We start from the raw sequence: 25,504 nt of genomic DNA, 5'->3' as shown, positions 1-25,504 counted from the left end.
CTGGAAGCTCTAGGGAGTGTTTACTATCTGTCTACTTCATCTTTGAACATACAACACCTTCTAGTTTCCTAGACCCTTGAACTTTGTGGTGGCCTAATCAATGAATCCAGGTTTGTACTGCTTTCTGCTGAAGGATATTAGTCTGTTCCTCTTCATTGATCTATGTTATCTATAATGTTTGATGTATTGTGATTTTGTTCAGGATTAATTGTAGGGAAGTAATTGCTTTGCTTGCAATGCCCATGGTTGGTGGAATGATAAAGTCTACAGATGATAAATATGCAAGGGCAATCAGTTCCTTTCAAATCCCTTCTCAAAAGAAATTTTGTTAAGGATAAAGGTTATTGTAGGCTCAAATGAAATTGTAGGAACAATGACTGTGGGATTAGGGTCAGGTTTGAAGATGAATCTGCAGCATAAATTTCTGAACTACAAGGAAGGAATAATATTCATTTGGGCTTTGTGACACTTTGATGGTATAGCCATTGTAATAGTTAGAAGTAGAAAGAAGAGTCTTCTGAGATAATACCATACAGGGAATCAAACCCAAGCCTGGAGACAATCTAACATGATTACCAAGCTGCTAACCTAAATCAGTCAAATTCTAAGATAAAAGATGAACCTTTGAATGTTTATTGGTCATGCTGGTAGATGTGAATCAGTTTTTCTGATTTTAAAGTGTATTCTTGGAATCAATTTGACTAGACAATTCTAGATTTGTGACAAAATATTGCTGTTATCTTATCATGTATAATAAGTAAATGTATTCCTGACACATGCCAATCCATGTTTCCACATCCATTTATACCGGTATATCTGTCTGTGGTCCCGAGTATATAGTGTCTTGAATGTCAAGGCATTTGTAGAGCCATGTGGTATTTCTTCCTGTCTCTGGTGTTCCAGCATCAAAGGCAGCTTCCAGATCAAGCACATTAGGTTTACATCAAGAGTTGACATGAGATGCTCCTGAGATGACTTTGAACTCTGCATTTATATGTATAATTCCCTCGGAGGCTTGTACAGTTTCTCATATCTGCAGTGAGATGAGGTTGACATGAGAAGGGAGTTTCGGGTTGAGGAGGTAATATGATTTGACACTTGATGCCTCAGCTGAATCCTGAAAAAGAGTTTGCACAGCCAGTGGTCAGTACAGTTGACTTCTTGTCAGTGCAAATGAACACAAGGATAAAATGACCAATGAACAACAGTGTGATGGTATTCTAATTGGTAATTATTAGCCAGAGATTTCATAAAACAGAATTGGAACATATAATTGTTCATTATTTTAAATATTACAACTACAAGTTGATAATTTGATTTGATTCCAGATGATACCTTCCCTTAAGCAAAGTATCAAGTTTAAGTATCATTTAGCTTGATGAAATTATCTTCTTCATAGCTGAAAGTATCATCTACATAGATATTACAAATACCTTAGACTGGAAATAATATGCTTTCAAAGGTTACAAATGTGGGCCACCATCCACTATCAGTTAAGCAAGCAGAGCCAACCCCCTTAAACCACAAATAATGTTGTTTAGCCCATGGCAACAATCAGCCTGCAATATCAAGCTCAGTTTCATGTGTTTTGAAGACATGATGATATTGTTTGACACAGTGTGTTTGACAGTTTCCTTCTGGAGCAAGGAAGGAAGGATCAGGACTAAAAGACCATGAAGCTCCACAGTTGTTCGGCACGAGATCACAGTCAATATATTTTTCACATTTGTAAATTTTTAACTCCAACATAGATACTAAATTCAGCATCAATATAAGAAGTGTATGAACTTTTGACATAACAATAGATCATGCTGAATCTTCTGGCACAGACACAAGCCCCTTGTTTGCTTCGTTCTTGAGTTTCTTTAAACTTCAGTTCGCAGTGCCCATGTCATAACCACCAGGCCTGGGTGATGCTTGACCGATAAATAACTGCTCCCTTGTGGAATTTGTTCTCTTAGCTTCACTCGGAGATAATGTTTCTCTGATAGGCTTGTGTTGAAGTGAGTCCTCAGGGACTTCATCAGCATCACCAGCAGATGCTGGGCAAGACATGCATGATACTGATTGCTGCTTGACATCGCTTATTTTCCTGTCTAGTTTAACCTTGAGAGAATGCTCCATAAGTTGGAAGTGTGTCTTGTAGATGGATCATCAGAGCTGTTTGATATAATCTGATATAGCTAGGATACTGGTTGGATGTTGTTGTAGTTTCGCAATAAGGTCCCAGCACTTCCAGTATGTGGAAGTGTAAACTACTGGGTAGCCATGTGTTAAAGATACTAGCTTTCTGTTGTGAGTGAGTGATAGAGTTCAGATTTATACCACTTTTAGCAATATTTCAGAAATATCACGGTGGACTGGACACCAGGAATGGACTTCACACATTTTGCTCGTGTGGCTTTCTGCTGTGACCAGAGATTGAAAACCCCTCTGCAAAACAAAAGATCTCGCAAGACCAATTACATAAACATTAATTTATTAAGGGACAGATTAAAGCAATGTCTTCTCAGTTAGATAATAATTGAAGCCTTAAATTCTATGAAGAACAATGGCATGTATTCCCAAAGCCATGTGATGAAGCAAGTGTTGTTACTGTTGCAGTAAAGAGTTGCAGTTAAAATTTGAGTTAATGAAAGGCAGGGTGATTTCAATACTTGGCATGAAGCCAAGACAGTAGAGTCATCTGAGGCCATATTTAGTGTTAGCTGCCATCATCTGACTGTAATATAACTTAAAGCGTTACAGGAAAAAAGGCCACCACATGGACACTTGGCAAGAATTATGACCAAAGCAGATCTCTTTAGCAGCAAATATGAGATGATATGCAGTATAGATGACATTCAAGCAGCCTTGTGGTTTGAGATCAACGAAAAAGAAACATCTCTAATATGACCTTGGTAGCCATGACCCCCCATCTCTAATATGACCTTGGGTAGCCATAACCTACAAATGAGAGATGAAGGGATGAAACAGCAATATTGTACAGCTGTATCAGGACACAGTATCATGGTACTGAAGCTGAGAAATGCTCATCTATTTTGCCAACACAGGAGAGACATCTCTGACATGACCTTATGTCCGTGAGCTGCCACTGTGTGATGTAGGAATGAAACAATATTCTACAGCTCTTTCAGGACACAGCATCATGTTCATCTAGTTTGCCATGAATGTGTTGGGAAAGATGCAATCTCCTGTCTGACAAATATGGAAATGAGAACATTTTTAAGAATTTTACAGAAATTCTGTCAGCATTTTGTTCTGTCTTTATGGTAATTGCTTCACTGCTGGAGAGGATGAGAAACATTATGGTGGACGTCAGTGAAGACCCTTCTCTTGATTAATGTAAGGACATGAAAAACTTAAATAAGTATAAAGAAGAGAGTATTTACATGGATAGAAATTTAATTAAGCATGATAAGATCATTACAATTTGAATCTTGTTTGTAACTTGCATTACATTACAACCAAATGGAACTAGGTTAGTGGTTCCACTGGTGGAGAAAATTCAGGATAGATGAAAGTGACTTGGGTATTTGCCAGACCTGTGTCATACCGTCCCATCCAATTACAGAGAGATGGGACAGAAATCCATTTGATTTAATCTAAGTGGGTAGCAGTGAGTGGTCGGTTGACAGTGTGTCCTGCTGCCTCGTCACATCTTAATGTGACCAGCTATGTAATACCATGAAGTCTAGTCCTAGCTGCCATGACCAATTTTATCTATATTCTATGTAATGCAGTGGTCTGAGTTCAATTATAAAATTGCATGAGCAGTGTTTCAGCTATAAATTTACTTACTATATCAGCATTTGGTTTAGATATGTGTGTTTATTAAATGAAGTGGTGAAGGTCAGGAATGGTAAATTCCAGAGTTTCAAAGAATGGTAATAGCTTAATCTTGATGGTATTGTGTAGCTCTGTGAGCACTCACATATGGCCAGTCTAATGAACTTAATATATTTATGTTCATTGCATCATCTGTATTAAGAGCATCTATAGTCCCTTTTATTTCCATGCTGCAATTAATCACTTAACAGTATTTTTTGTTTAGCCATGTAACACCTTTGGATTAGCTGATGCTCAAGTTTTGCAAGTCTGTTGTTAAGGGTAGAGATTTGGACAGAAGTGTGTCCAGCTGTTTCCCCATAGGTCAAAACAGATTGGTTTGTGGAAATGATCCTGAAAGGTATCTGAAGGCTGTAAATGACACATGGTTCAGGTATTAGTGAAGTATGAAAAACAGTTTTGAAAGCTTTACTCAGAGCGTCCCTTGGTGCTGTAGTGTTCGTCAGATGACTTTAAAACAGGATCATCTTATGCTCAGGAAGCTTAAACAAGATGAGATACTGATGTTTGATCTCTTCTGCTAACTGGAAAAGAAAATGTGTTTGAAAATACTGTTCCTTATCAATATACACCCTATGGCCTACCAGTGTACATGATGAACCCTAAAGCCAGAACTAAGTACATTTAGTTATTGATCTTGAAGACTTAGAATTTAAGCTTGTTCAGTTGGAATAACAGTAGCAATTAGAAATGATTCAACTGCATTTTGAATATAATGTGTGCTATCAAATAGAAAATTCCAAACCAAGAAGAATTATTTTCTACTGGTCACATCTTCCATAAGACACCTTGAAGGGGATCAAGGTTGGGAAAGAACTTATCACCCCTTGACTATAAATGAGGACATTGTTTGTCATTGTACCCTGATGATGTGGATTGTTGTTTGTACTATCAACCACTGGTTTGATTAGCCAAGATTCATTCATATTCAATCTGCTATTATATATTTGATTTTGCAAATTCATCATAAAAAATTCTCCTCTTGCTGTGAAAATCATTTTCTCTGGTTCAGTCTGTCATGATCCAGAGCTTGGATGAAAGGTCATCAACTGGGGGTTCTTAGAGAAACCAGGTCACCTTAGAGCCAGACAGCAGACCAGCCTTCTGACAACATCCCCTGACTTTCCTTGCCAGATCAAGTCTTATGTGGAATACATACTGTCACTGTCACCTTGATGTCTGTCTGCAAGATATAATCACCCTCACCATGACTGGTAATATGGGCATACTCGTGATGCACTAGCTTTGTGTCATCTGAATCAAAAGATCCTCTTCCTTCACCTTTCCTCTTTATTAGTCACTAATATTTGTCTGTGTGTCATTTTTCTGGACAATTCTCATGACTGGGTTGTGTTATGCCATTGTTAACAGTATATAACAGCTTGCCAGCTCATTTTGCAAGGAGGTGAAGAGACCTCTTTGGAAAAGTCACAAATCTGAGCTTGTTGCTAACAAAGCAACTAACATGAACAGGGTAAATGTTTGATTTGAACCTACATTAGTTTCATGCCTAAGATTCCTACAATTCATCACACCAAGCATCACACCAAGCATCACACCAAGCTGCTGATATAATATTCGTACTTACCCCAGAACACATCATCTTGGAAAAGATTGGATAGGTATCAGTAACATACAGATAGGGGACATTTAAAACTTATTATTTTGTTCACTGTTACAGTAAGGGAGAAAACTCCCAATTCAACATCATTTTGGATTGAAAACACTGGACATTTCAAACATTTGTTTTGGCAAGGTTCAATTACCTGGTCCTGGCAGTCTGAAGCAATGGTCCAGGAGTTAAAACATCTACTTACTAAATCAACTTTCTGGCTATGTTTTACCTTTCCTGTAAACTTCTGCACGCAAATTAGACAAGTACTGCTAAGTATCTCTATGAGGGTCTGTTCCAGTAGAGCTGGTGCTCCAGTCTGTCTATAGTGTAGTAATGCATAATTCACAGTACTTGGGTAAGCCATCATCTTCATGTAATTCCTGGCTGAGGATGGGGGATAACAGGCCACACTTGTAACAGTCAGTGATCAATGATGCTGTTGTTTTCATTATAGAATGACTGTGGCTGTTGGGTGCCTTACATTGGGAACTGGTCCATAACAAGCAGCTATCATAAGATGTAGCTATGACTGCTGCTTGTTATGTCTGTCAAACATACTAATGGTTATTTGGCTGGTTGGTCTAATTGAAATTGTGTATCTTCAATGGTTTAGGTTCATTTGGTTAATGGTTTACAACAGGAATGTGTTGATGATATGCTCTTGACAATAGTGTTATATGATCAACAATATTGATGGAGATGTATTATATATAGTGATGGTCTTGACATAATTATACACTTTTGAGGATTTCACCATTACTGGTAATATATATAATCTCTGATTGGCACATTGAGATGCCTATAACATTTCTTTGTCTTTGATGTTCAAGAGTGCCTCCTTAATGGCTGATAGGAAAAGATGGACTGCCACTCAGCAAAAATACTATAATTGTAAATATGTCAATCAGGACATGATGGAAGACTCAGGGTTCACATAAAATGGAGCATATCTTAAAGCATTTGGGGGTGGCTTCCTGTGTGGCTCTGTGTCCATTAATCTTTTATACCTATATAAAGAAGCATCACAAGACAAGAAGAAGTTATACTTGTGATGGAAACTGGGCCTAGTCAGGAGATGCAGCTATGTCTGTGTGTTTCCATGTCTAAATTAATCCCCTCTGTAATTCCAAAACTGGTTTCTGTAAATACTGTCTGCAGCCAGCTCAAGCCTTATGTCAAGTATGCTGAGGCAACAAACAACCGACCAGAGCATTACTCTGACAATGACAGTGGACATCAGGCACATTCCATCATTGCCTTGAAACAAACAAACTCATAGACAACTCTATGGACATTGGACACATCTGAACACCTATGTATGCATCAGACACATTGCAACACTTCCTTGAATATTTGACACAACTCTATAGACATTAGGCACATCTGAACAACTTCATGGACATCAGACACATTCCTCTAATTCCTTGAATATCAAACACAACTATATGAGCATTTGACACAATCTGAACAACAACATGGACATCAGACACATTCCAACAATTCCTTATATATCAAACATAACTATATGAGCATTTGACACAATCTGAACAACAACATGGACATCAGACACATTCCAACAATTCCTTGTATATCAAACAGAACTATATGAGCATTTGACACAATCTGAACAACAACATGGACATCAGACACATTCCAATGACTCCTTGAATATCAAGCATAACTATATGAGCATTTGACACAATCTGAACAACAACATGGACATCAGACACATTTCAACAATTCCTTGTATATCAAGCATAACTATATGAGCATTGGACACAATCTGAACAACAACATGGACGACAGACACATTCCAACAATTCCTTGAATATAAAACACAATTCTATGGACATTGGACACATCTGAACACCTACATGGACATTAGGCACTTTCTAACAATTCCTTGAAGACCATAAACAACTCTGTGGACACTGGACACATCTGAACAATTACACAGGCTTCAGATGCATTCCTGCAACTCCATGAACATCAAACACAACTGCATTAGAATCAACCCTATCAACATCAGACACATTCCAACAACTCCACTGACATCAGACACAATTTCATAGACACTTTTGTAGAAATGAGACATGTTCCAGCAACTTCTTCTACATCAAACACATCCTCCCAGCTCCATTGACATCAGACACAACGCAACAATTCCATGAACATAAGACTCTTCCTTGACATTAAAGTAGCGCAGACCCTGCTCCATTTTTCAGAGAGCTTAACTGAGCTGAACATTATCATAAAACCTTGATGAGTTTGCAACCCACTCATCCAGACGTAGAACCACAAGCATCAGCAAAACCTGATCATCTGAATGTTCAAGGCATCCTCGATGTCTTGCTTGATGTATTGACCCCCATTATTCAGATAACTGTCAGTTGATTAAATCAGATGATCACTTGTTATGTTATTGGCCATCAGTAGATTAAATACAATTTAATGAAAAACACAATCATGTTATTGATTAATAACATGCTTCTTTCATATATTTATTATAAACTTGTCAGACAAATGTATAGGAAGGATATTTTGGAAAAGAACTGAACATTTTATTGATCAAACTAAGCCTCTAATACGCAATTGTCTGACAATAAAAGTTCAGAAATTTCATTATGATTGTAATCCTAAGCTTGTTATGAGAAACAGTTATTTTCATGTCATCCCAAGGGCTTACAAAGGAGTTGGACTGAAGTGACAGCCGTGAAAATAACCAAATAACTGGAATGTAGTATCTACAGCATTTCGGTTTCTAGGAAACACAGCCACAAGGGCTGTGGCCAGTGAGAAAATATTGAGTTTGCTATTTTCAGAGTACCACCACATCAAGTGCTGTGTTTACAAAACTTGTATCACAAATGCTCAGTGATCAGGCAACAAGACCACTCTGAACATTGATTTTCTTCATCCGTTGAGACTTGGAGTCGTTTGATCTTTTTGGGAAGGCAGTTTCGGCAGGTTATTCATCAGAATGTAATCTTAAAAGCCATGGATTTCAAGTCAAATGAACGAAATGATGTGGGTTACCAGGTGATATCTTAAAAATGTTGAGCTTCACACATTGTAACCATGTGGGGAATCAAACTCGGGTCTTCGGTCTGATAAGTAAATGCTTTAACCACTAGGCTACCCCACAGCCCCTCACTAGAATTAGAATATACTCCTGACTCACTTCACACACTAGAGTGTATGTTCTGTACTGGTGCTTACCTCTGTGTCTAAATATTGTCATAATGCATATGCTCTACATGTTATGTTATCTGCTGTCCATTTTACAAGAACAGGAATATATGATAGTTCGGTGACTGAGTGAGTATATTTGTATATTTGTACTTACTCCCAGCAATATCATGGGAGGAGACACAAGAGTGACACTGTGATAATTCAGTTTACATAGAACATGCTAACACAGCAGATGTCCATATACAGTTGGAATACAGTGTTTCCCACATCTGGGGACACTGTGTGTTGTCTGACTGACTGATAATTCCACCAGTATTCATTTCTCTCAGATTCTACTTTCATCGTGCTTTCACTTCAAGCAATCAGCATCTTTGTATTCAACCTGTGTAAATTATACATATTATTTTTCCATAACCCATTTCTGTATGGTTAGAAGTGCATGCAAGATAAATCACTCACAGTGTATGTGTTAATCATGTAATCAGAACCAGTAATGCCAGTTTCCTCCTCCATGTTACGGGAAGGAATTATTCTCAACAATGTAATGTGAAAAGAAGGTAAAATCACAGCCATGTTGTATTCCATCGTGCATATATCCTCTGTGATGTGTCACCAGTTCTGAATACACTGTACTCATCAGATTTGTCCATCATGAATTGAATGTCCTCATGAGGATTCACCTCACATAACAATACCACTGGGAAACCTGTGTATAAATAGCGATCCTTTCATCTTACTATCCTTTGTTATCATGTTGTCTTTTCAACTGAAGAATAAAGTTTGTGTTTATTTGCATGTCACCCTCAGCAATAATCCCACTGTATTGTAGCAGTCTGTAAATAACTGAGTCTGTACAAGACAATCCATTGATGGACGTCATGGGCAGCGATCTGTGTGGGTTACAGTGACAAGCGTGGTAGGCAAGTTGTCAAAGGCGCTTGTGATCCAGCAAGTTTAGAGGAGCGTTAGGATCAAGCCCACCTGTGACTGGGTGTAAAAATTCTTGGGAGTCATTTTTGTCATTTTGCAGACTCTGTGTTATCACAACCCCTGGTGTACAATACACAACCTTGTGCACTTTTAAGAACCCACAAATCCATTTGTAAATGACCAGATGGTGGCCACATGAATACATTGCAAACACCCAGTTGCGGGTACAGCAAAATGCAGTAAACTTAGACAAAGCACTTTGACTATGTATCTTAGTCCACCCAGCTGTGTATGGATACCTCAAAAAGATGGGAAATTCTAAGATGCTTTGGTGAAAGATCAAAGATGCCGACAGTACTTTATCAGAGTACTGCTCTGTTTGCATTGTATCACAATGCCTTGGTATCACTGCGCCATTCTAGTCTGCTCCCTTGTAACTGAACGCTTTTGCATTGCATGACAATGAAACCGACGTCACAGTGCATGTCAGTTGCCATTGCCTCATACAGCCTGCTACGGTAAACTACTCCACTGCATCCCGTTTCTTGGTTTGCAGTTGCGTCACTCAGCTTACATCACTGGTGGAAACATGTCATTTATGTTTTCCTACAGATAAAACGTCTCATAGTTTTCCAGTCACAATTTTCCAGCGACGCAGTAACGTTCCCAATGTTTAAATTCCCACAATGCAGTTGTGAAATGTCGCTTGACTAGTCAGCTTCATCTGTTTGTACTGATTTAAACTTTCATTGGTAGTAGAAATGCGACATTCATGCTGACCCATATGGTTTCCATAAATCACAGATGTAATTGAAATAAGTTGGAGAAGATATTTAATCTGAATGTAGATCGTCATCAAACTGTTTACCATCTGTTTTGTCAGGTAACGTTTGTCTTCCTATAGGGCGGCAGACATGTCAAAGGAACAGCATGTCAGTTATCCCTGTGCAAGAATTCTTAATTGAGGTCACCGATACTGTTGGTTGTTTTCTGCCTTAGATTAATTGTAATTATCCTTAGAAAGTATTAAAGTTGGCATCTTAGAAAGGAAGTAAAGTTTGCTCTACCCCAGTATGTTTTGTGATAAAGTATAGTTTTACCCTGAACTATTATAACATCGAAGCACAAGGATGGTAGTCCGAGTTCTTCGATGTTAATATAGTTCAGCGCAAACTATACTTTATTTCAAAACACATTGGAGTAGAGCAAACTGTTTCCTAAGTCACAATTTTTAACTTAATGTGCCTAGTGGCTGCAAGAGTTGTATGGTCGTCAGGGGGTTGAGATTGATGACAATGTGATGTTCAGATAGACATTCAGTGATCAAGGGAAAAACAAGCAGTTTGAGCATGCATGTGGGATGGACTGTAGCGCTATATATATACCCTTATGATTTAATAAGGCATGGACCAAGTCAGGAAGTCTGACGTCCAAAGGTCCATAAGATCCTCACAGATTTTAAAAATGTATGCCAACCTGAAACTTCATGGCGCAAAGATTAATATATAATTTTAATTGCCCATACCATCCAGAACTATGTTACCCAATCTTCAGATGTTTTGCAGTTGTGACTTGTTGACATGGAGGCTTTTGAAAATTCTGAACAGGACTGTAATTTTTGTTCAACATATACTGACTGATATAAATTTGTGCAAAGGATGCTTCTGTGTATTAAATGCAGTTTTACAAAATTTACAACAGTTTGTGTCAGAATATGAAAAAAAGAAACCAATGTCAGGTGGCATTAGTTACCTAGTGAAAGCCTTAATGGCTGCCTGTATGGTGTTGTGTTACATATGTTATGTAGAAAGAGAAGGTTGGCCCAGCCGTCTCTTACCAACTCACTCACTCACACCATGTACAAACTCTACTGCAGCCTCCTGACTGAGACACTGTGTGTAATGGTAGTCATTATGGCATGTAATTACTCTCTATTCATCTTGAAAGATGCGACCCCTGTTGCGTCAATCATCCATCATTTAGCCGGACGAGGATAGTGGTCCTTGGCTGGGCATTGATTTTCCTGCTGGTATGTGCCTTTGGTTTTGCACACCTACTGCTGCATATATTGTGGAACAAGGTCACGACTAGCACAAGGTGGGAGAAACGAATTGTGGGTGGTGGTGGGCATGGTGGTTAGAGGGAGGTCCACAGGGGCTGTCTACATTATGTGGCAAAATCAGAGCTTGAACAAATGGAGGGTTGAAAGTATGAGTGGTGGTAGTGGAGTCACAAATGTCTGGAAGTTCTATGTTCATTATGTGGCAAGGTCATGGCTTACAGAAATGTGAAGTGAAGATAGTGTAGATGGTGGTGGTTAGAGTCATGAATGTCTATACAGTTCTATATTCATTATGTGGTTAGGTCATGACTGATGGAAATAATTGGTTGAAAATTGAGTATGGGTGATGATGGTGGTGAGTGCAATGGATGTCTACAGTGGTAAGTTATGTTATACTTGTTGGCTGTTCTGACTGCCACATAAAGTTGAAAACAGAGTTTGGATGGTGCTGTTAGTGATTTTTTTGGTTGTGGTTTTGGTGATGGGGATGGTTTGGTTGTGGTAGTGGTGATGGTGATGGTTTGGTTGTGGTAGTGGTGATGGTTTTGGTTGTAGTGGTGGTGATGATCAGAGTAATGGTTGTCTGCAATGACTCTGCAAGGTCTGGATCGGTACATGGTGGGAGAAGTACTGATGGTGGATTTGGTGGAATGAAGGTCAGGACAAGTACCTAGTGTGAGAGGCTGACTATCATGTTGGGATGGTTAAAATGGATGCCAATGCCTTTTGCACACATCATGCAGGAAGGATTACAAGTAAATACAAGACAGGACAGAGTGTGCAGATAATAGTGGTTGGGGCAGTGGATACTATGTGCTTCTCCACACAATATTTACAGGGGCCAGACTAGACTGAATAGTTCACTTTTGTGAATGTGAAAGGAGATTTAGCACTAAATCGATTAGATTCACCACTCTCATATGTGTGATGCATTATGCAGTAAGGTCATCACCAGTAAATTCTGCCAGATGTTCAGAATTGATTTCAAATGGCTTGTGTTTCCCTATGCCAGATGCATGCCCCAGATAGATTATGAGTCCCTGGGGTAGAATATGGAGTAGGGGTGGCAGTAGGGGTTGCAGTGGCTCTTGCTCTTACTATGGTAATGAATGCCCATTTTACATATATTTCATAGTAAGGTCCAAACTTCCTAACAAGTGGGAGGGACCAATTAAGGTAACTGTGCAGAGTATGGTTTGGTGTGGGTTGGGTACTATGTGCCTGCATGTACATAGTACCTAAAAGTATGTCATTTTGATAGACAGAAAGAATTCCATTTAGTCTGAAAAGAAGTCCCAATGTGGTTTAAGATATTTGAGGCAGTGGAAAAACTAGGCTTACTTCATTTAGGGCTGGGGGAGTGGTGGTCTTGTGGCCTAGTGGTTAAGGCATACGCTTGTCATAACATGAAGACCTGGGTTCAGTTCCTCACATGATCATGATGTGTAAAGCCCGTTTCTGGTGTTTGATATTGTGTGAATGTTGAAATGTAATAACTCATGGACTTTGAGATGGACTAGCAACAGATTCACATGTATCCAGTACCAGGGTCTAGTAAATGTCAGCATCATAACCCTGCTGGTTGATGTCACTGTCAACATGACCAGTATTACATTGGGTTTCCGTCAACATTAAGATGACACATCCCCATGATACTTTCATGAGTTAATGGCACTCAACCCAACTTGCTTGCTCACTCGCTCAGGGTGTGTTGAGTGAATGAGTTTATTTTTGTGCAACTTTTAACAACATTCCAGCAAAATCACAAGAGAGGACACCAGAAATGGGCTTCACACATTGTACCCATGTGGGGAATCAAACCCAGGCCTTTGGCATGATGAGCAAACACTTGAACCACAAGGCTACCACACTGGCCCCCAGGGTCTATTGAGTAGTAAAAGAGGTGGATCAAGTGTGGTTAAGGTTGAGATTGTCTGTGCTGCATAATGGATGCTGCATACAGGCATTGTATGAAATAGCGTCTGCATGGCGTCCTGCTGCATGCTAGTTAAATGACTGGCTTACAACCTCATTTTATAGCCAGCACTGTTAGCCAATACATTTTCCAAGGGTATGCATCAAACAATGTCATTGTCTACTGGAAATATTTTGAAAATAATTTACAAATGTGATAGCTAGACAAAACGTGTATGGTTCATGATCAGTCACAACCATAACTTTTACAGAACACCCTACCCATTTATCTAACACTAAATGTGATTGGTCCAGAGAATGTTTTCAGCCAATGAACAGTGTTGTCCTTTTCTGATAGTATGTTAGATTCATCCCAGGCTTCCTGGGGTTTTTAGGAGTTTCATACACTGATGCAGGTTAGCACTAGTGGTTGCTTGTTGAGTCTGTTTTGCATTGTTTTGCTAATTCTGCATACATTTGGTGGATCTCAGAAATTGTGGTCCACAGGGAGCGGCAAGGATGAGGATGAGTATGGCTGGCTAGTATGAATGGCTGTAATATCTAATATAATGGGGAATGTAGCCAGCCTACTGCTTGGGGTGGTATTCCAGTTTGTTCATGTAGAATAGATAGGATAGTGCTTCAGCAGGGTGGAGATGGCAAGGTGCTCAATAAGACTCCTGAGACTGATGGTATGGGTTTCTTTCCTCCATTGCTTGTATGAGAAAATAATGGTAATGTCAAATGGGAAGCAGGCCAGGAGGGATATTCCAAAATACCAATTTCTGCCTAAGTAATGCATTACACAGGAAATATCCAAAAATCAATTGCTGCATAATTTGTCTTTTGAATAGTTGCCTCCAGAGCACCAAAGTCAAATTAAGCTTGTATGAGTCTGAATGCCTGACTTAGTGGTAATGTTCTGGTGAAGGCTTTTGTCAAAGATTAACTTGAATAGCATGCACAAGTACCAAACACATCTTAGAATTAGCAAATATTTACATCACAATTCAAAGCAGCAGTGGATCTGTCATGTTGTTGTTATAGTGGTTTATCAAAGAGGCTTAAAACTAGGCTTTCTGGCTCTTGTTTTGACACAGGGAATTTAGTGTTTCATTGTAGCTTTGTTGCGGTTGTGATGTTGACGTAATATGTAGCATTGTCAAATGGTAATACTATGGAAGCTGTCTAATCCAGCACTCATTGGGACTGATGATTTAAATCATCTGTTTTAGACAATGTGCTGGATTGTAAAGGTGATGTACAAGAAGGGACTTAGATTTTATGCCGGTGTTGACAGCTTTCTGGATTAGACAGATGCTGGTTTTGACAGCTTCCACTGTATATGTTCCCATGCATCGTTGTCATTGTGTATTATGTCTCCATGAAGCCTTGTCATGGTGTCTAATTTTATATATGTTGCCTTGAGTGAGTGAATGAGTTTAGTTTTATGCTTCTTTTAGCAATATTCATGGAATATGAAAGTGGGGGACACCAGAAATGGACTTCATACATTGTACTTGTGTGGGGAATCGGCCCCTGGTCATCAGTGTAATGAGCCAATGCTTTGACCTCTAGGCTACCCCACTGCCCCAAACGTCATCTTCATTGACCAGACCAGTATCTTTACCCATAACCAGATCAGTTCACCATTTGTGTCCACCTCACATTTCCCCACCATCCACCTTCAGATGATGATCAAGAAGTTTCTGCCTAGTGTGTGTTTGAGGCTAAACCTCAATTAATGTATAAACATGTTGCAACAGCCTAGGTGCACAACCCATTGCTGACTTTTCAAAGTCAACCATTTGCTGCCTACAGTGAGCTGTAAGGGTCACACCCTTCATAGGTCATCTTGCTTTCAAGCAGATTGCTCAGAGCCTGCATTTAATGGAAGATGTTGAAATTGCTTTATTGCTGTTGTACGGAATTGTTTTGAGGACAGGAGCAGGTTTACATCTAATACATGGTGCTATAGATATGAAAAAATATTCTTGTCTCTATCATCGTATCACACCCTGCAACAGCCTCACAGGTTTGATGGTACTTCTCCAACAGTGAAGCAGTTACACTTTTGGGTTGCTAGGCAGCTTTGGATATTGATGTCTCGCCTCTACAGTACATGTGTTTTGTATGCTCAGTTTGCCATTTTGTCTTTTCATTGGAATACTTTCTCCAATACATTTTTATGAGTGCATTAGATCAAGTGCTTTAGTTGGCACATACACTTCCAATCACACATACATCACCGGCTGTTCATGCATAATGTGAAATTTCATTCAGAAACATTGCTGCAGTATTATAAATGTACGCCGGAACAGTAGCCATGTTCAAATCATTACTTCCATGATGTAAATTTGTAGGGAATAGGTAATAAAGACAGATGTAATTTGAATCAACTAATATTGAGTGTCTTGTTGTGAGGTATTCAGACATCATATATGAATCATCATGGTTTGGACATGAAGTGGGAAGGGTGATGAAACATGTATGATTATACTGTTTACGGAGATATGTTTTCCTCTAAGTGCCTTTGCATGTTCATGTAGTCTTGTTGGCACTGAGTGTCAGAGGTGATACACAGTTCTTGATTCAGTTACCTCCCTGCTTGGCTGTAATTGTTTGAGGTGCATATAGTCAGGAGCTTGAGACTCCACCAGTATGTAATTTCAGACTCAACAGTGAATTTGCACAAGCTACAAATTAACCAGCCTTTCATAGGTGCTTATTCCCATTGGTATAGTATCAGAAGCATGCAGTGTGATATTAATTTTCATCGAGCCATGTGGTTAGACCATCAGAGGTGTACATGTTGGTGCCATAGCTTGTAATGCTTCAGACAGTCTGGAGCAGGTTCACAGCACATTGCCACCGGGTCAGTACATGCATTGTCAAAGGTGTTGATGACTTTGCACCATCATTGTGCCATAGTCCATCCTGAAGTTGAAACAACGATGGAATCATGGTTGTCACCAGTGCATTGACGGACCAGTATTAGGCAGGTGAAATTATCAAGGAAGAACTCTCAGCTACCATTTGCTGAATCCTAGGAACCATCAAGACCAATCATTGACAGGTGAAACAATATTTCATCCAATTTTATGGAAAGTTTGCTTACAGACTAGGGCAACAGGCTTATGAATCTAATCTGTAAGCTCAGCACAGTGCTTGTGAAGGACAAGAGGTTGTGTGGGAGAGGAGATCGGATTCATTCTACGAAAGGTATTGATTTTTCTCGACTTATTCGTCAACCTAAGCTTTGCTCCTGGCTTCAAGTATTCTCATTATAACCAGATTGACTCTGTGCTGAAAACAACGCAATATTCAATCCACAGATTCGAAATGGTTCACACACAGCCAGTGGTTTAATAATTCATTCTCTCCTTCATAGCAATGACAGATTAGACATTCTGGTCACTTCAACTCAATATATTTTATTCAAATTCCCATTCATAATAATGAAGTCCAACTGAGAGATTCACAATTATATGCTACAATAGCCTTTCCCTTCCATCTGTCAAGGAGTTTTTTGCTTAGAACATCACTATGGTGTTCCCAATTGACTTCTTTTACAACACTACAACCCTGATCCAAATTTGGAAATTATCGTAAATCTTGTGCTGCACAAGTCATGTGACCAAAGCAAGCTGCGATTCCAAGTTCCGGCTGACACGAGAGAAACATGGTGCTTGTGACAACACGCTGGATGCTGACTCTTTTCTAGAGTGACATCTAGTGCCATCGCGCCTCAATATTCCACCTACCACTTCTTACTTCCTGTTTGAAATCCAGCTCTCTACCAATCACTCACTGGCACTGTGTTAATGTCCTCCACAACGTCTGTCAGCATTCTAGCAGTTGGATGAAATTCCATTGGTGCCTACATTGGTTGTAGTAGTAAGGTAGGCCTGTGGTCAGGTTCTTTTAATTTTTTGTGTCGTGACTCTTTGACTCTTTCTGTTGCACACTTACTTGTAAATGCGATTGTACAGGGATTACAGAAGTTGTGATCATTTATAACCAGGGCCAGGAATAAGGTTAAAGGCAAGTATTAATGATCTGTGGTGGTTGTGAAGTATAGATTATTACCATAGCATATGTGTGGTTCCCAAGCAATGTCGTGATTAGCATAAGATGTATTATTGATTGTTTCTAAGTGTTGCTGTTAAATCTTGTAATAGTGTTATCATCTGTTAGTAGATAAATATATTTGACACGTGTCTGTTCATAGTATTCTCCAGCTGGGTTGCTACAGATGAGACTGATATTCTAGGAACAAGTGGATTCTGCTGTGATGGAAATAGTCCTTCGTCAGCAAAACAATTTTACATGTATCCTGAATTTATGTATTACAAATGACTATATGAGTTCAGCAACCACATCTTGTTTTAAGTGAATTAATGGTAAGTAATGGACACTTTGCCATTTTTTCTCAGGCCTTTCTGAATTAATGATGGTTGAGGCAAACGTAAAATCAGAATTCAGTGTAACATGAGAGAAATTGTGTTTGGTGCAATATGTTTCCTGGGATACATAAAGAACATCTTTAATTGAGAGACAGCTTGATGTTATTTGAAAGTCGTGTAATTCATGCAGTGGTACACTGTTAGCTTTTTTCATGAATCAGCCGACCTGGTATATACAATACACATTTAATTAATGTATTTTCTTTTTTTAATGAACATGACATCTGTTACAGAGTTTTGATATTGTTGACCTATACAGGTGACAACTTTTATTAATGTTATTTTGCTGTTTCATTTTGAAGATTCTTCAGAAAAAGGTGAAACATTGTATTTTTTTGTGATTATCCATATTTCCGTACTTCCCATACAACAATATCTATAAGGTTGTACTGTAATAGATCTTGTGTTTTAATCCAGTGGCTACCAATTTTTTAGTTTGTGCTGATTACCCTTCATGCTCTTTTTTTAAATTGTCAGTTCATAATTAAATGGCATTCACATTTTATATTTGTATCTTGTGTTTGTGAGTAACAAATGTAATGGCCTTGACAGTGGTTTTCAGCAAGTCTTTATATTTCATATTAAAATTTAAGAGTGAAACCTAACTACACTTGTAGTTAATTCCATTATTCCAGCAGAAACTTAAGTTGCTCATTCTTTCTCCAACATCTGTCTGTAATCATCCATATTTAGAACCATTCATCTCTTCAGACCTTTTCTCCTGAACATGTTTTGGAGGTGGTTTACATTTACTTTGGTTTCACTCAATGTTTTTACCATTTTTCAATGCAAGGGAAACCCGTTTGTGTCTGATCAATATGTTGTTTTTAACATGTGTTGGCATTAACCAGATGTCTGTTATTGCAATGGTGCTCAAAGATAGTCTTTCATCCAGCAGTGGGAAATGGAGCTGGAATATCACAATTCAAGAATCTGTCAGCTTGGTGGTCACCTTTGTGTGCTATAATAATCAATAGGGAAATGTTACTTGGCTTATTCCCTGATAAAAAACGCCTCAAAACCTTGTAATACTTGCTGACATAGTTCAGTATCTGGAGTTGACAGAGAGGGGAATAATTGAATAATTGCCACTGATGCACACAAGCATTTGCCAGCAAGCATCACAGTTTACAATCCCCCTTGTATTTTGGGGATGATCTGAAAATTAAAAGCAACTCTGTCATTATTGCCATGACAACAGAGCAGTGTTCTTAAAGAAACTGTATTTTGAAAAGAAGTCATATTTGAGAAGAAACCCTGCTTAAGATGCTGTAGGTGAAGGTAGTGAGTCTCTGTTCAACTTGTGGATATTTTTATATGAGTGATGATTTTATCATTGGACAGCAGTGCAAGCAATGGGCATATTCCTATATAATTTAGTGGCTGCTCCAAACTGAAGAGACAAGGTATCTCATTGTGACAGGGGCACGCATATGAAATGGACATACAGTCTGCCTTATCATAATGTGTCATGTGCTTTTTGAAAGTAGTTATGTTTTGAATCGATTTGTATTTTGCATTCAATTTCCTATTCTTGCCTGGGATGCCATAAAAGGTGACTATGCCGGCGGTATGAGGCGACTAATGGGATCAGGTGGTCAGACTTGCTGAAAACTCTTTACCCTGGATATTTATACCCTGATGTGACACATGGTACATGGATGGCTGTTGCATTTAACCAGTGGTGATGATCCAAAATCAGATTAATATAGTGGGAATTTTGCTGACTGAGACTTTAAACAGAACATTCATAACTTAGTCACGCACTAAGTCAACTTCTAAGACATAATAAAAATAGATTGACAATTATTTTAATGTTTCTCCAGAAATTAATTATTATTTTTTGGTTTAGATATAAACATTTCTTTCACATGTATTATAATTATATATTTGTTTTTCAGGTTGATCCTTTTGTCTAGAGATGTCCACTGGATCCTGGGATGAATCATCAAATTTGGTCCCAGATCTACCCTCACCAATCACAACTGATAAAGATGACGTCTTTGACAAAGGAGAAACAGCTTCAGCCAAACCTAATGTAGAAAGCCCAAAGAGTAAAGGATCACATTTCAAAAGCAGCAGTCCATTCAAAAAAGCCAAAGCTTCAAAAGGTCTGGGTTTTCTCATCCGAGCATCTCAAGGGGCACACCGAAGGAATAAATCTCCATCTAAATCACCGTCTAAGTCCCCGTCAAAGTCACCTTCTAGAGAAAATTTAACCAAAGAATTAGCAGAGGATGAAAAGGTTGATGAAACAGTTAAATCAAAATCAGAACACTGGCAGGCTTTCCTGCAGATGCAAGATAGAATCAAAACTAATGTATTGAAAACACAAACAAGTTTAGGGAAGTTAGCTTCAGGTCGTATTTCACCATCTGGTCGCATTTCGCCATCAAAAGCTGAAAAACGTGATTCAAAAGATTCTTCATCTGTTTCATGGACTCAGTTTGATAATTCAGAAGCATTGTCATCTGAAGATCCTGAACAACATGATGTTGAAGAATTGATGTCAACAGAGCTAAATGGGAATGGAAATGAAAATGATCTCTCTGCTCTCATAGCCCATCCAGGGAAAGACCTACCTCATCTAAAAATCACTCCTGTGCACTCTCCTAGTCGCTCACCCCAGCCGCCTTACAGCAGTAGACGGTCAAGCATGGAGCAAGAAAATCTTACAGATATTCTGGAGTTTGAGAAGCCAGCAATATCGGTTCCTCATCCACCTACTCCAGCGGAGGAAGATCTGCTAGGTTTATCATTTACAGATGACACCAATGCAAATATACAGCCTCAGAGTCAGGTCTATGTCAATGAAGACCTCTTGGGACTTGGAGACTTTCTTAGTCATCCCACTTCTCCCTCAAAGGTCCAAGTAACCACACAAGATACTGGAATGTCTGACTGGTTTTTGGGCTGCTCAACAAACCAAAGCAGTGCCCAGTCATCACTATGTTCTAGTCCCCTGTCCTTTGATCAGGACTTCCTCAATGAGCAGGATCAGATGGTTCCAGAGAGCACAGCAGTGTCAGATCTAGCTCGCAGCCTGGTAGATGACTTCCTACAGTGGGGAGTAGAGCAAGTAAGCAAAGAGCAAGAACAGACTACTGGATCTGCAAACCCCTTCAAGTCAGATGGAATACTTCCACCAAAGGATCCTGCTGCCCCCAAGAAAAAAGCTGTGAGTTTTGATCCCTTTGGAACTGTTCATTCAGAAGAAATCGATGGTATTTGGGGTTCTGTTGGCAATCGTCACAAATCAAGTGATAAAAATCCAATTGATAATCTTGATCCATTTGCGCCACAAAAAGAACCTACTACCAGTGATTTGCCAGAAACCAAAAGTACAAAACCAACAATTTCATTCAGTGATGACGCTTTTGGAGAACCAAGTACGATCAGTGAACAAAATGCATTTGGTGATTCCAGTGGGTTTGGTGTTGAACAGACAACAACAGCCTTTGGTGATCAATCTGCAGCTTTCGGTGACCAGACAACAGCTTTTGGCGACCAATCTACAGCTTTCGGTGACCAATCTACAGCTTTTGGTGACCAATCCACCACACTTGGTGACCAATCTGCAGCTTTTGGTGTTCATTCTACAGCTTTTGGTGACCTTTCTGCAGCATTTGGGGAAACAAATCCTGCATTTTCAGATCAAAGTCAACCACAGACCACCGCTTCATCTAAGAACCCATTCATGATGGATACATCAAGTGATCAAGCTTTTGATTCAGTACAGTCAAAACCTCAGGTGTCATTCCAGCAAGATATGGAGTTTGATGATGATTTCTTTGAAAAGCATACAACATCTGCCCCATCTGGTGACATCTGGGGTGATGGAGGGTCTGTTACTCAAACTGCTAATCCATTTCAGGATGATCTGTTTACAACTGCAAGTATTCCAACCCAAGCAGCCAGTGAAAAGCTTGATCAACTTGATGCCAAACCCAAAAATCCTTTCCTGACAGCTAGCTTCGAAAACATTGCTGCAGAGGCAAAGAAAGCTAATCCATTTTTTTCAGATGATGCATTTGGTGTTACAAATACAAACACAGATTCAGGAGCAGGTGCAGCTGACTTCCTGTTTGGAGCAGGTTCAACACCAGCAGCTCCAACACTAACACAAAACACCGACTCTGCTGACATATTTGACCCTTTCAAGACAATAATTGATGGTGAACACCCAGATGATGTACCTGGGGGTGGCCTCGGTCCTGTGTCCAACAACCCACAACTCAATAACTCAACATATGACAATCTTGACAAGTTTGACAATGACAATGAGAATGAGAAGGACACATTCATGCTTGAAATCAAATCTCTTGAATCTGTTCAGACTGTTTCTACTGGCCCTCCTCCTGCTTTGCCTCCACCACCCAAGCCACCAAAATCCCCACAGATGCCCATGAGAGAAAACCCTTTTGACAGAGACTCTCCTCCAGAGGAAAACTTTGCCAAATTTCAGGTGATGGAAGAGGAGACTCCCAAAGCAAAGGAACAACGAGATGTTCTTCAGAGCATGTCAACTGAAAGCAGTACTCCCGAGGAAGAAGAAAAATTTGGCCCAATTGAAGAATTCAATCCCAAGTTTGAAAGAGATGGCTGGAAGTTGATGCTGAGGCAACCAACAAAGAAAAAACTAGCTGGAAACAGATTTTGGAAAACTGTGTTTGTTAGGCTTTGTAAACCTAAAGATGGTGGGCTTCTGTTAAAGATCTATAATGATGAAAGTGACAATGAACCTGTGCAGGAGCTGCCTCTTCAGCCATGTTACTCCATATCTGAAACAGCACTGCAACAGTTTGATCAATTTGGCAAAATCCATACTGTCAAAATTCAATATGTATTTTACAGGGAAAGAGTTGGAATAAGACCAGAGAGGATAACACCTTCATTTGTGCGTAAGCCGAAGCCAACCATGATACTAGATCATGCACCCCAAGTGTCAGAACTTTTGAAATTTGGCAGTTTAAGTAAAGATGACTTGAGGACATTTGTGTGGGAAATCGAAGATGCTTTCATGAAACTAGAAGCCCATAGAGAAAAGACCTTGTCCTACAACAAGGATGAGGTTCAGGCTGAGGTCTGGGATGAATACAGAGCTGTCATCAACAAAGAAGGTCATGTTGAGGCTCAGAAGGCAAGAGTTAGAGTTTTCTTTCTGGCATTTATTACTGGCATGCCATCATGTGAGCTGGGGATGAATGACCGCAGACGAAAGGGTAGAGAAGTAGTAGGAAGGTATGACATTATTCCTGTTAAAACTGAGGATTGGATTAGAATAGAGGACCCAGAGTTTCACTGTTCTGTTGACTTGGATGAATTTGACAAAACAAACACTTTGAAATTTCATCCCTTAGATGCATGTCAGTTTGAACTTTTACGGTTCCGAATACGCCCTAAAGAAAACCGTGAACTACCAATGCAGATGAGAATCCAACAGATTTTGAAAGGTCACCATTTTGAAATTAGGTGTGACATGTTAGTGACTGGATACCATGCAAACAGCAAAAAACATGGACAGTTCCCATGTGAGGATATAGAAATCAGATTCCCAATACCAGAGCCATGGATTTACCTGTTTCGTTATGAGAAGAGGTTTGGATATGGCTCTTTCAAAGCAACAGCTCGCAAACCTGGCAAGATCAAGGGATTAGAACGCCTCACTATGATGGCTCAAGGGGCTCTCACTCCCACCATCATGGAAGCATCTGTCGGCAGTGCTAAATATGAGCATGTGTACAAATCGGTTGTTTGGAGGATTAGCAGGCTGCCAGAAAGGAATCATGGTAAGATTTTACTGAATTTATATTTCCTATTAATCATCCCTGTTGGAAAGCCTAATATTTAAAGTGTTGTTTGACAGGCATGGATACATTGTGTGAAGCTTATTTCTGGTATCCCCTACTTTGATATTGCTTTTAATAATGTGAAATGCTCCATGTAACCATATTCACCCACTCTTACTCTCACTTGTTAATCACTTGATGGAATATGTTTTCATTTGAAGTAAGATTCAGGTTTTGTGGTTTACCCTGTGTTTATCAAGATTGCCTTGCAAAACTGCTTGTTCTAATTGCAGCCCCTAGGGACTAGACTTGGGTCAGTAGGCCATCCCAGCAATTTTGGTTCTTTTCATTAAAAAAATATCATTTTCATTGATATTTATTGCATTTGACACATTGCTGATATGTAGAATACATATTTTGTTTTGGTTGCCTTAACTGATTCTTTTTTTAACATTAGTCATAGTGCACTGTACATCATTAGCATGTTACATAAGCATATAAACATGCAATGTTAAACCAAAAGATGTGCGAATCTCATCATTTTGAAAGTATTATCCATGCAAAGTATTCCTTATGAAGTCGTATGATTATCAACCATATTTCATCATGGAAACATATGGGTCTGAACAGATCTTCAGTAACCCATGCTTGTCATAAGAGTTGACTAACAAGATTACGTGGTCATACATACTTGCTGATTTGGTTGGCACATGGCATTGTGCCCCAGGTACATGGATTGATGCTCAACCTGTTGATTACTGGATTGTCTGATCCAGATTCGATTAGTTACAGACTGCCATCACATAGCTGGAATATTGCTCAGTGTAGCATAAAATCATTCAATCATTTACTTATTCAATCATTTACTTATCATGAAGATAAAGAAATACTCAAAAATAAAAGATTGTTATATGTGCAGTCATACACCATGAATACTTGGTTGCATATACACATGAATCTCAATGCATATCTGATGAATTCATGGGTCCTGTTTATGATGCTGAAAGTTCTATCATGAGCTCACAGAATGCACATCCCACAGCACCCATATGTCACTGCAGTCAGATCTTGTGTGTGTAATATGATGCAGGTACAGAGCATATCTGTTGGGCAGTAGCAGATGTTGAAAATGCTGGTGCATGTACGGAATGAACTTTAATCGCTGCTAACAGGAGAGTTTATTTATCTGAACCTACAATTTTTCAGATGGTTCTTATTCCTGTTCATGTAATACATTACCTGTAATCACACAGATATAAATTTCATCATTATTTTTTATATTGTGTTATTGTGAAAGGCGTTAGTTTCAGAGGGAGCTTTTGTGTCTATCAAACTGTGAATACAATGTCATAAACATGTTAATGATAAAAATTTTCCATTACATCTAAACTTTAATCTCAAAGATGTGATATCCAATCTACTTTCAATGTAAAAACTGCAGCTATGGTGCAAATTGTTAAATGTTAAGATATTTCCCAGGGGTGGTACCTCTGGCGTATTTCACATCAATTTTCAAAGTATATCCTATTTCTAATAAAAGAAGCTTGATTGGTGTTATGAACAAGATTACGTACCTGCATCAAATTTTTCCAAGCTATCATATTGCTCAACGAAATGTTAATAACATACATTTGTATAGATATGTCCTGGAATCACTATGAGATGTTCAAAAGATAGAATATGAATT

General features: G+C 39.0%; 1 protein-coding gene across 2 annotated transcripts in view; it reads left to right on the top strand.

The window, feature by feature from the left end:
* Positions 1 to 25,504, top strand: part of LOC137293503 (protein stoned-B-like) — a 62,485-nt gene that overhangs the window by 20,529 nt on the left and 16,452 nt on the right. For both annotated transcript variants that reach the window (XM_067824079.1, XM_067824080.1), the window contains exon 2: positions 19,930 to 23,817. In XM_067824079.1, coding sequence (XP_067680180.1) covers positions 19,950 to 23,817 — 3,868 coding nt within the window. In that variant the 5' untranslated portion in view covers positions 19,930 to 19,949. The remainder of the gene's footprint in view (positions 1 to 19,929; positions 23,818 to 25,504) is intronic.

Source organism: Haliotis asinina, chromosome 8 (assembly GCF_037392515.1).
Source record: "Haliotis asinina isolate JCU_RB_2024 chromosome 8, JCU_Hal_asi_v2, whole genome shotgun sequence".
NCBI lineage: Eukaryota > Metazoa > Mollusca > Gastropoda > Lepetellida > Haliotidae > Haliotis > Haliotis asinina.
Note: the sequence above shows the minus strand (reverse complement) of the source record. Positions and strands in the feature narration are given on the sequence as shown.